Below are 12,643 nucleotides of genomic sequence, written 5' to 3'. Positions count from 1 at the left end.
AAAGGAAAGATAGGTCCTGCTGTGATTATTACTCTTAAAACAAGTGCATACATTTCTGAAAATAATTTGAATCATCCCACTCTGTCACACCCACAGACACACAACTCCTCAGGCTTTTTGTGTGTTTTCACTACCCGTTGGGACATCTGCTCATTGTGGATTTTATACACAGAAATATTTTCTATACAGACGGTGTATAATGTGTGATCATTTCCCTTTTCCTTGCCTTTGTATATAGATAGACAAGATTGATGGAGATATATTAGATTTCTGTTCAGATTCCTTTCACACACTCAAAATCCTAGATACTTGCCCAGATTCCTACCAGAAACTCAACTATCTGGTCTTTCTCTACTGCTGTGGTTCAGATCAGAGCTGACTGCAGCATGTTGGCCAAGTCAACAGATTGGGCTGGGCAAGACATCTCCTTTGAGCGAAGAGAGAAATGTTCAGCAGAAAGCAGAGAAGCAGACAAGAGGGAAATGAAGAAACCACCCACTAGGCAGGGGAGGAATCCCAGTCATGAGTGATCTCTGTGGGAGTTGGGCTGAGGTATTTGGGAAGAGACAGTGTCTCATGTGGCATGGAGAGAGAAGGAAACAGCAGCTGGAAGATGGTTAGAACAGTTACTGGCAGAAGAGGAAGGGACATTTGGGGAGGTGATGCATGGGTTTTCAGGAGGAGTTCCAAAGGCCAAGCAAACTCCTGGCTTAGCGCCACTACTTCAGTCTCTCTGGTATGCTGAAAACTTTCGGCTCTAACATGCATTCTTTCCCCCATTTTTGTTCTGCTTTCTCAGACATCGACGAATGTGAGAGGAATCCTCTGTTGTGCAGAGGCGGTGTTTGCATAAACACCGAAGGAAGCTTCAAATGTGATTGTCCTCCAGGTCATCAGTTGGCTCAGAACATCTCTGCCTGCATAGGTAAGGTTGGAGGAATAGCACGTAGGAAAATTCACTGCAGTTCTCAGATTTTGTTTTTTTACATTTTCACACCTTTATTCCTGCTCTGTGAGAGTGGCATTATCCAGCTGGCATTAGATCTGCACAGTGTCTGATCTGATATCATTGTGCCTCTCAACAGACCCATTATTACACAAACAGAGGAAAGGCTCCTCAAATTTAGGCCCCTTTCTCCATCCCATTCCTGGAAATGGTACAGGGATGAGTTAAGAATGGGGCTAGATTTAAGAAAAGGGGGATACAGATTCTCTATGGGCATTGAAGTTCAAGCAGCCCACTTGTGTTTATTTAAAATATTATTTTTGTAGTAGTGGTAGTTATTAATAATAATATTTAACATTTGTATGGTGGTTTCAAGTGTTCAAATGTTTCCGCTTGTATTACTTGATCGTAATCCATTCAGCAATTGTAAAGTAAATCAGTTTTATTATCCCCCATATGGCAGAAATTCCTGTGCAAAATACTGATGCAGTTCAGCATCAGTGTCCAGTTCTTATCGATTGAATATGATTTACCGTGTTAGGCTGCAGACTCAGGGCCAATGAGAAAACATACAGTGCTGCTTGGCATGGCCTACTGCATAAGATGACAATACATAATTGTAACAGTTGTCTTTCGAAAGCCATTTTTGCACCTCTTTTGGGGGTATGCCCAGGACAGATATCCCTACCATCTCACTGTAGTTACGTTACTGGTGGAACAGGATTGTAGTCAGAGTGCCTTGGCAAGGGTGACACAAACTACAGCCTGAAACTGCTTGCCTGTCTGCTTCTTTCTAAAGCTCAGCATGGTACACGCCAGACTTAGGGTTGTATCCAATGCTAGTCCTTCTCAGAGCAGACCCATTGAAATTAATGGACCTTAGTAATGCCCATTAATTCCAATGAGTCTAGTAGGGTCAGCATTGCCTACAACCCCTAGAGTTAGCAGATCAATCAAATACTTTCTGTCACAAGCCATCTACAGAACAGTTTGAGCATTACAACTCATCACCATGAGTGACCCAAAGACCTAGGGCTGTGTGGACTGTTCCCTGATCCAGAGTCACTCCTGTATCTGTTAGTTATGTTTTCCTGGTTTGAATGATCATCTCATTGGGAGCAAGATCCTTGCCCATAGGTGCTTTGTTTCTGAAACCTGTTGCAGGGAAGAGCTAAACTACACGCTCAGCAGAATTAAATGTGCTGCAGCTTTTTCCTCTTGCAGCTCAGACTGCAAATATAGGATCAAAATACTACTGTTACTACTACTACTACTACTACTAATAATAATAATAATAAAAGGGACCACTGCTCAAAGGTTCAATGTTCACTGCCCATCACCTCCAGGTGAGGTTGAGAATGTCCCTTGCCTGAAACCATGGACAGTTGCTGCCAGTCAGTTTAGACAGTTCTGAGCTAGATGGACCAAAGTTCTGACTTGGTATAAGGCTCCAGTATGTTTGAATCCTTCCCCTGTTATTTAAAAAACAAAACAAAACAAAACAAAACACTGCTCTCATATTAAAGAATCCTAAGTGTTTGGGCAAAGTCTGGGTCCGAACCCATTCCCTGACAAACTAGCTTTCTTTGAGCATAGAAACTCGGGCAACCCACCCACGCAACTCTGGGGCTTAGTGCTGTTAAAACTGAAATCTTTCATCTCTTGCTTTAAGCCCCTGTCTAAATGAAAGTTTAGTTGGATTCTCCCCCGCCCCCGTTACAAAATTAAGGTTTTGTTGTGATGTTTCAGATGGCAAAGCTTATGTTAACCACTAGTGGAACTAGTTAATGAGGAAGTAAAACCTGGTTTCAGTTGAGCTAGAGGATCCCTCCCCACTTGATTACAGATTCTGTGGTTCCCCCAGTTTCAGAGTTGTTTAAAACTCATCTATATTAATTTCCATAGTGCATGTTTAACTTCCGCCCATGTGCGGTGGATCCTTCCACTTAACCGGAAATGCACTAAGCTGAAATTCAGGTGAAATGCAGTTCTTCTGTTCTTCTTTCCTTTTCACCTTTCTGAGAGTAGATCTCAGGCTGGAGTTTGGCTTAAAATCCCTGGCAGCAGCTTCTATTCTTGGCAGGAATCTAGCCTTGTGCAGCCAAAACTCAGCTGCTGGCGCTTGGGCAGATTTCATAACCTAGGGCACAGTGCACAGCCCTTTCTCCTTCAACTTTATATTTTCACTATTGTTACCAGGTCTTCATATCTGTCCTCAGTGCTACCGTCAACATAGAGAGCCAGTGTGGTGTAGTGGTTTTGAGTGTTGGATGAGAACCTGGGAGACCAGGGTTCAAATCCACACTCGTCCATGACGCTTGCTGGGTGACCTTGGGCCAGTCACCGCCTCTCAGCCTACATCACAGGGCTGCTCTGGGGATTAAATGAGGGGGGGCACACCATATATGCCACCTTGAGCTTCTTGGAAGAAGAAAGTGGAATACAAATGGAATAAATTATATGAACTATTCAGCTGGGGTGGTGGTGAGGGGCAGGTAGAAGACAAAGATCGTTCATAGGAACTTTAAACGTCTGCCTTTCTTTTTTCCTTTTCAAATAGACATTAATGAATGCGACCTGAGTGTAAATCTGTGCAGAAATGGGCATTGTGTCAACCTCATTGGAAAATACCAGTGTGCCTGCAACCCTGGGTATCAGTCCACGCCTGACAAATTGTTCTGTGTTGGTAAGAGCTTTGTTTTCCTCATGGGTCAGTAGTAGGTAGCGCGCGCACACACACACACACACACACACACACACACTATAACTTACAAGAAGGAATCAATTTGTGAACACTAGCAAACAAAACATAGAGTTAAGAATAATTATATATATATATATATATATATATATATATATATAGTCCCGTAGCACCTTAGAGACCAACTAAGTTTGTTCTTGGTACAGTGCTGCCCCGCAAGACGAACGCCTCGCAAGACGAAAAACCCACTAGACGAAAGGGTTTTCCGTTTTTCGAGGCGCTTCGCAAAACGAATTTCCCTATGGGCTTCCTTCGCAAGACGAAAACCCATAGGGAAATCTCCGGGACAGCGGGGAAGCGCAGCGTGTCTTCCCCACTGTCCTCGGACCTCCTCCGAAGGCTGGGGGTGGGGCGGAGAGACCTCCTCCCGCCGCCAGCCTTCGGAAGGCTGCTCCGAAGGCTGGCGGCGGGAGGAAGTCTCTCCGCCCCACCGCCAGCCTTCGGAAGGCTGCTCCGAAGGCTGGCGGCGGGAGGAGGTCTCTCCGTCCCACCGCCAGCCTTCGGAAGGCTGCTCCGAAGGCTGGCGGTGGGGCGGAGAGACCTCCTCCCGCCACCAGCCTTGGGATGGCTGCTCCGAAGGCTGGCAGTGGGGCGGAGAGACCTTCTCCCTGCGCCAGCCTTCGGAAGGCTGTCCTGAAGGCTTGCGGTGGGAGGAGGGTTTTCCTTCCCACCGCCAACATTCGGAAGGCTGTTCTGAATGTTGGCGGTGGGGAGGAAAAACCCTCCTCCCACCGCAAGCCCCGGGAACAGAAGAGAAGCGCTGCGCGCCTTCCCCTCTGTTCCCGTACCTGTCCTGAAGGCTTGCGGTGGGGAGAAAAGCCCTTCTCCGCACCGCCAGCCTGGCAAGCGGTCTCCATAGGAACGCATTAATTGATTTTCAATGCATTCCTGTGGGAAACCGTGCTTCGCAAGACGAAAAACTCGCAAGACAAAAAAACTTGCGGAACAAATTAATTTCGTCTTGCGAGGCACCACTGTATAAGCTTTCGTGTGCAGAAACTATATAACTGAGCAGCTTCAGAAGGAGGTATATAGAACTGGAGGGTGGGCCACTTCAACCAATCGTCTTTTTGAATCTTCCTTGAAAAAGAAAACTTGCCCTACCCCAAGATTCGTGTGAGTTAGCCCATCATATCTTCAGATGTAAAATGAGCTGCACAACACCGCCACCCCCCCCCCCTTTTCTAGGTTGTAAGCCCCTTGGGGCAGGAAATCAACAGAGATGAAACCTACATCAACATACAATTCAAAGTGTGGAATCAGTTTTCCCCCTTTTATAATTTAAGCCCGACTGTTGGACATTCCACTATTTGATTTTCCTGTCTGAACATATTCCCCCCCACCCCCGCAACATATTGGAATGAAAACTTTGGAGTGTCCTAAGATAATACTAATCAGTTTAGTGTCAGTTTAAAAGCACACTGAGAACTTTCAAACTTTCACAGGCAGCATTATTATTTATTTATTTTTTTAAAAAAGGAATAAAAATGTGCTTTACATTGTCATTTCTTTCTTTCTAGATATTAACGAATGCGACATTATGAACGGTGGCTGCGACACGTTCTGTACAAATTCGGAAGGCAGCTATGAGTGTAGCTGCAGACCAGGATATGCACTAATGCCAGACCACAGAACTTGCACTGGTAAAGTCAATTTGTGAACATTTATTCTGACAGCCACTGCCAAGCTGCTTCTGGTTCTTTGGCCGTTTCTGTTGCCTTATTCTCACTTTATGTATTCGTCATTGCCATTTTTGCAACCCAATCCTTTGCATGTTTATTTAGAAGTTCCATCGAGATCAGTGGTATTTCCACACATTTATGCAATGGATTGCTGCCCTAACTATCAGATTTGGGAGCCACATGTAGCAGGATTAATAGCCTTATTCGTCTCTGTAACTGTTTTAATGGGATGTTTAAATAACTGTTAATGCTGCAGACTTTATTAAGATGCTGATTATTTCAGATCATTGCATTATTCTTATTATTACCGCTTGCCCTTCACCAGCAGTCATGGGGTATGTTGCAACAATTAAAAATTGAGAATTTAAAACAGTTAAAGCATAGTACATGCACAAGAATAGGGTGAGTCCTGATAACACCCATCTCAGGTGTCCAAAGCCTGGGCAAAGAGGTGCATCTTCAGCATTTGCTGAAAGCCATATACAGTGGTGCCCCGCAAGACGAACGCCTCGCAAGACGAAAAACCCGCTAGACGAAAGGGTTTTTCCGTTTTGGAGGCGCTTCGCAAAACGAATTTCCCTATGGGGTTGCTTCACAAGACGAAAAAATCTTGCGTCCCCCGGCGGCTTTTTTTTGCTTTTTTTGCCCTTTTCCTAAGCTGCTAAGCCGCTTATCAGCTGTTCCGCTGATAAGCCGCTTAACAGCTGATCGCTGGAAGCCGCTTGACAGCTGTAGCGCTAATCCGCTAAGCTGTCAATGGGCTTGCTTCGCAAGACGAAAAAACCGCTAGACGAAGAGAATCGCGGAACGGATTAATTTCGTCTAGCGAGGCACCACTGTAGTGAATATGCCAGACACATCTCTGTGGGAAGGGAATTCCACAACTCTGGGGCTGCCACAGAGAGTGCCCTTTCCTGGGCCACTCCCACCAACTGAGGGAGGTGTACCCTCTGCTGATCTTAATTTTGTGTTCTTGTTATTCCGTGGGATGCCATGGATGGGTTATATCCCAAAAAAGGCGGCATACAAATAATTTTATAAGCAAATGAAAAATAAATAAATTGCTGCACCAGGCCACTTTGGAGGTTAGGGAAGTGGAGTGCAAAACCTTACAACAATTTCAAATTAAATAACTCTGCCTTTTGCTTCAGCAAGGAACTTCTTGTTGTTGTTGTATTAGCCACAGGGTGGGTTACCACACTTTAAAATTCAGAACTAAAACAGTTAAAACAAATTACAGTCACAGGAATTATGCAATAAGGGCACAGGCGTATTGCTTCGAAGGCCAAAGATTCTGCAGGAAGGATGTGGGTTGGCCATAATCCTCCGCACACACAGCTTTCTTATTTTAAAAGGTTATCTGTATTCAGTATTGAAGTACAATTTTCCAACTTCTTGCAGTGGCCTCTTTACACAGATGTGACAGCATCCACGTATTAGGAACAGGAAACCATGATGCACAAAGATATTCTACCAGAGTGCTTTAATTTTAAGGTGCCCGCTTCCTTCAGTGGGGAAATGCTTGTTTAAACACAAGTTCATCTGGCACAAGCACTTATTGAAGATTGGGTTTCTGGCTGTCAAAGAGTCATGGTTCTCTGTGCATTATGTTTCTGTCCCTTAATAAAAGAGAGGCAGTATGGTAGAGGCAAGGCAGAGGGAAAAGGAGAAAAGGGAACATGCCGTCTTTGGAACAGTGGCTAGACGCAGACCAAGAAAACCTGATATGCTTCCTTGCATACCTCACTGAGTAGCTATGAGAAGAAAAAGAGAAAGACCATACACAGTGCCCAACACCTCTTGAAGGACTATAAATGCCTCTAATTGAAAGCTAGCTGTATTATAAATGCCTCTAATAAATGATGGCATTTATAATACAGCTAGCTTTTAATTTATTTTTTGATCCGGGGAGGAAGCTTCAACAATCTTTGTACCCCTGTTGAGAAAGCCACTGATTGATGCTTAATAGATCCCATTTCCTCAGAGGTATCCTAGTTTGACACAGGGACGCGGGTGGCGCTGTGGGTTAAACCACAAAGCCTAGGACTTGCCGATCAGAAGGTCGCCGGTTCGAATCCCCACGATGGGGTGAGCTCCCGTTGCTCGGTCCCTGCTTCTGCCAACCTAGCAGTTCGAAAGCGCCTCAAAGTGCAAGTAGATAAATAAGTACCGCTGCAGTGGGAAGGTAAACGGCGTTTCCATGCGCTGCTCTGGTTTGCCAGAAGCGGCTTAGTCATGCTGGCCATATGACCCGGAAGCTGTACACCGGCTCCCTCGGCCAATAAAGCGAGATGAGCGCCGCAACTCCAGAGTCGGCTATTACTGGACCTAATGGTCAAGGGTCCCTTTACCTTTACCTTTATCCTAGTTTGACAGTTATGTATACATCAGTACAGAGATGAAGGGTGTCCCCCCAGCAGTCAGCAGTGTCTGAAGGCCGTGAAGTGCAAAGGGGAAGTAATAGGTGGGGCAGATTTTCCATGTACAGGCTTGAAATAAATTAATTATATGTGGCTTACAAATAAGTTTTTTTCTCATGCCAGTTCAGCTAAGGATGTAGTTCCAAACAGCTGATGAGTGTGATAGCGTCATGTGGTTAATAAGAAAAGCAGTAGCCAGCAAGAGATGTCTTGCAGGTTGCATCTCCTTACAAAAACAACAGTTAGAACAGTATCTGTTTGTTTTGTGTTGGCTGCGCAGAAAATGAATAATGGTCCGAAAACTCTTGGACCCAGTAGTTAAAATGAGTTAAGTTTTCTGCAGCTGCATCATTCCTAACATACACAATGGACTCATCTCCTTGTGAGTTACACCCTTTCTCTCCGAAGAGAGGGGGTTCTCAGCTCAGCTCTTTGTTTTGCAAACATTTCCTTTGAGTAACCAAGCAAAGTTTTGGATCTTAAGCTAGTATGTGGCGCTATTGTCAAGGAAAAAAAGCATGAGAACTTATAAAAGTTTGCAATTATACAACACAGAGGGTTTCCCCCCTAAAAGAATAAGTTATACTCAGAGTAGACCCATTAAAATCACACAAATTGATTTTTAGTGGATCTACTCTGAGTATGGCTGACATTGGATATCACCCAATAAGTTTAAACAGCTTGGTAGCTGCAAGAAAAGAGGAATTTCCAGCATCTTAGATCAGTTTCCTGGCCCCTGATAGTATACAGGGGTATGGATAAGTGTTAAATTTTAAATGCTAAATATTGCAAAGCTTTTTCCAGCAGAGAGAGCAGATGCAAAATATTATACTATAATAAAAGATTATTCTGCAAAAGAAATCTATATGTGGACTTCCTTAGCTTTAATAGATGTAATATGGCATTTCTGTACTTTCGCTTCTAGAAATAAGTATCACTTAACTAAGAGAGAAAGGATAGATTTGGGTGTCAACTGCTTAAGAATTTGTCACTTTTTCTTACAGATATTGATGAGTGTGAAGACAATCATAACATCTGTGATGGGGGCCAGTGCACTAACATACCTGGAGAATACAGGTGTCTTTGCTATGATGGATTCATGACATCCGATGACATGAAGTCTTGTTTAGGCAAGTAAAAAATATGTTACCCTAATCCTGTTTGTAACCTGCCTGTGATGAAAATAAAGGAGATGGTGATTTGTTTGAAATTTGCAAGGAAGCAGTAACTCTTCATCATTGTTACTAATGTGGATGATAGATGGCAATTGTTTGCCACTACTTGTCAAGATCGCTTAATGTCATTTGTTCCATTTTCACAACATTTGGAAGATGTTGGCTGCAGATGAAACTTTATTAAAGTGCCATCAAAAGACTCCTGTTTTTCAAAGATGGTGAACACAGAAATGTTTCTGTTTGGTTTTTTAAAAAAACAAAAACAAAAACAAAAAAAATCCCCCAATTTTTTTAAGTTTAAAATTGGGGGTCATTTTATACATGGGGGCGTCTCATAAACAGAAAAATATGGTATTCTGTTTTCTCTAAGATTATCTGCTGAATAGGGCACACAAACCCCATTCTGACATTCTGAGCAGGCCTTAACTAAACATTTGAGGAGCAAAGAGTAATTTCGTGAATGCGCTGCCTCTCCCCCCATGCACATCTACATTGCTTTGGCCCTCTGCATCTTCTAGGGTGACTGTTTGCAGCAGGGGAGTCTGTTAGAATTCCTATTCCATGATTGCAGTCATGGGATTTTTGTCTATCACATGACGGTGTATATTTTGACTCCACAAAGTGGGAAGTGACAGAGACAGGATGTTTGTGTTACTGTTTTCCGTGAAATGGAACTATTGTCCTTTGTTCTTTTTCTCTTTGCTGTCTGATGCTAGAGAGAGAGGGAGTCATGTTGCAGTGCTCCATGTGTGTTTGTATGTAACTAAAGTAGATTAGCCAAAATGCTGAGTTGCTGAGGTCTATCACGCAAGCTGCGAAGACTCTGTGGATCCCTAAGTGTGCCAATGTCTATTGGCATTGGTCGCTGTGATATTCGGGCAGAAGAAAGCTTTTGAAGCTCCCGAACGATCGACCAGGAGGGAGGGAACATGCCAGTCGGGCATGTGTCTCTATCAGGGTCCTACTTGAGTGTAGGACGAGCTCCTCACAGAGTCTCCTATCCTTGTGGATTCTTCCATTTGTGTGGATTTTACAGAGTTCCAAAATGTGTGAGAGCTTCTCTGGGTATAGGAGGCAGCCCTGCTGTACACAGTTGTCTTGGAGCTGGCAGAAGCTGATGATGGCTAAGATGAGGGGCAGAGCTAGCACACTTGCTATAAGTTTCATGCATGTTATCCCTATCAAGATTGAAAATCCTTTCTGTGACCTTCTGGAGCATTTTGATAAAGTGTCTAATGTAAAACAGCCATGGAAGCCTCAGTTGAAGTGCAGATCTTCAGAAGTGAAGCCTTTATAAACAGGGTTGGGATTCCAGTGGAATGATTCCAGGCCTTTTAGGATTGAATTTACCCTAAGGAGGGGGAAATGTTCCACACAAGAAGATAGTGGAGAACATTAAGACCTTGGTAGGTGACTGCACTTTTTAATACCAGTGGTGGAGGAACATTCAGAATATAATAAGAAAACATAGGCCAGATATATTCACTCTTAGAGATTCTGGGCTCATGAAAATGGAAATAACAAACTAGGAGCCAATGGGGGGGGGGGAGAAGTAGAAGGGAATGCTCATATTCAAATGAATAGGAACAGCCATCAGAGGGTTGAGGTAGATAAATCTCTCTGAAGGTTTCCATGGCTTGTTTCTGTTCCCATTACAACTCTAAGGAGGAAAACTTCAGGTTACTTATTTTGAGTTTACCTACAAGAAGCGGGTGACACTGTGGGTTAAACCACAGAGCCTAGAACTTGCTGATCAGAAGGTCGGCAGTTCGAATCCCCACGACGGGGTGAGCTCCCATTGCTCGGTCCCTGCTCCTGCCCACCTAGCAGTTCAAAAGCACGTCAAAGTGCAAGTAGATAAATAGGTACCACTCTGGCGGGAAGGTAAACGGCGTTTCCGTGTGCTGCTCTGGTTCACCAGAAGCGGCTTAATCATGCTGGCCACATGACCCGGAAGCTGTACGCCGGCTCCCTCGGCCAATAAAGCGAGATGAGCGCCGCAACCCCAGAGTCGGTCACGACTGGACCTAATGGTCAGGGGTCCCCTTTACCCTTTACAAGAAGCTAGAAACAAGACTATCCTCAGCTTCCTAAATGGCTTAAGACTTTGGGTTGTTTTCAACTCACTTTTACTCAAGGTAGACCCATTGACGTTAATGGGCCTAAACAGTCATGGCCATTCATTTGAATGGCTCACCGCGATGTGTGGAAGTCACTTGAATACTATCCTTTGGCTCCAATCTTTTCACAGCGCTGCATGGATCTGTTTCCAAAACCATAACATTCCCCTGCCAAAAATGTCATAGCTACTTCCTCCCTTTTTGTAATAGTTTATAACAATACTTGTATCTAGAGTGAAATGTGAGTAGCAGTTTCTTAAGATTTTTACAACTATAACCCCTTCCCCCCTACAGATGTTAATGAATGTGAGCTGAACCCGAACATCTGTCTGAGCGGAAGCTGTGAGAATACAAGAGGCTCCTTTATCTGTCACTGTGATATGGGTTATTCTGGCAAGAAAGGAACAACAGGTTGCACAGGTATGTCTTATGCTTATATGTAAATAGTTTTTCCCCCATTTACAACTATATACAAATATTTGTCAACAGAATAGTTGCCCATTTGTTTGGTAAAGCAGAATGCCATTCCTCTTTCTGGGGCACAAATTTAAGATTAGTTGACGTGAGAGAGAAATAATGAGCAATCTTCTGGGCTTTGCTGGCATGCGCTTAGCTGGTCAGTTACTCAACAAACTGGCCACTTCCATAATACATCCGTGGTTAATTTTATAGCCGTGGAGTGATTTGAAAGTTGCCAGTTGTTTTTGCCATCTGGCACAAGGAGAGTGCTTTGCTTCTCTCATCTTCAAAATAATTGCTAAGAATAAATTTAAAAAGCTCAGTTGGTATATCATTGCTTGCTCTAGGGTGGGCTGCACACTTTCTTTTTGTTATTTTTCTGGTTAATTATTTTTGAAGGAAGGAGAAGGATGGCCCTATATGATTTTTTTAAAACCCACATTCTAGGTTGGGGATAGCAGTAGGCCCTCGTTCTAAAGGCTACTGATTTAAAACGCTTGTGGTCCAGCAAAGGAAGTATGGGTTTTCCATGATCCTTCATCCAGTTACATTTAATTCCTATCAAAATTGTTGAGGTTTGCCTGTGCTCAATGGCATCTCGGATTGCGGGTTTTGAGGGTGAGCTCTCAAGTTGCAGATCTATAAAAGCAGGAAACACTCCTGTATCTGTCCACGTGCCCTGTGTGAATGGGTAGCACACAGGTACGACTCAATTCCTCTGTAGTTGATTAAAGGTGTTCATAGATAAACAGGACCACCATGTTCACACCAGAACTCCTGGGTGCCTTTGGCTTGGAGCCAGTGGGTGATTTTGCAGTGAATAGATTAAGCGCCATAAGAAATCCATAAAACCCTGAGCCTATTTTGAAATCCTGGATTTCATATATTAGCCTGCTGTTCATGTAACGTTAAACCGTAGTTAAAATTTAACTATGCATATATTTGAACAAGCAGTCTGTTAGTGCACGCTGCTCAAAAGTCCCTGCTTCACTTCTCCCATACTCCTGACTTTTTAACTGGGATTTAATGTTACATGTGAAGTGGGCCATTGAGTCAGGGCTGTGTTTTGCCTAACTAGGT

At 43.7% G+C, this 12,643-nt stretch overlaps 1 protein-coding gene across 4 annotated transcripts in view; it reads left to right on the top strand.

Annotated features, from left to right (window-relative positions):
- Positions 1-12,643, top strand: part of FBN1 (fibrillin 1) — a 216,037-nt gene that overhangs the window by 140,587 nt on the left and 62,807 nt on the right. For all 4 annotated transcript variants that reach the window (XM_083712342.1, XM_083712344.1, XM_083712343.1 and 1 more), the window contains exons 28-32: positions 800-925; positions 3,507-3,632; positions 5,228-5,350; positions 8,814-8,939; positions 11,399-11,524. In XM_083712342.1, the coding sequence (XP_083568468.1) occupies positions 800-925; positions 3,507-3,632; positions 5,228-5,350; positions 8,814-8,939; positions 11,399-11,524 (627 nt within the window). The remainder of the gene's footprint in view (positions 1-799; positions 926-3,506; positions 3,633-5,227; positions 5,351-8,813; positions 8,940-11,398; positions 11,525-12,643) is intronic.

The sequence above is a fragment of the Podarcis gaigeae genome, assembly GCF_964106915.1.
Source record: "Podarcis gaigeae genome assembly, chromosome: 14".
In the NCBI taxonomy this organism is placed as follows: Eukaryota; Metazoa; Chordata; class Lepidosauria; order Squamata; family Lacertidae; genus Podarcis; species Podarcis gaigeae.
This window is presented reverse-complemented; position numbering and strand designations above follow the sequence as displayed.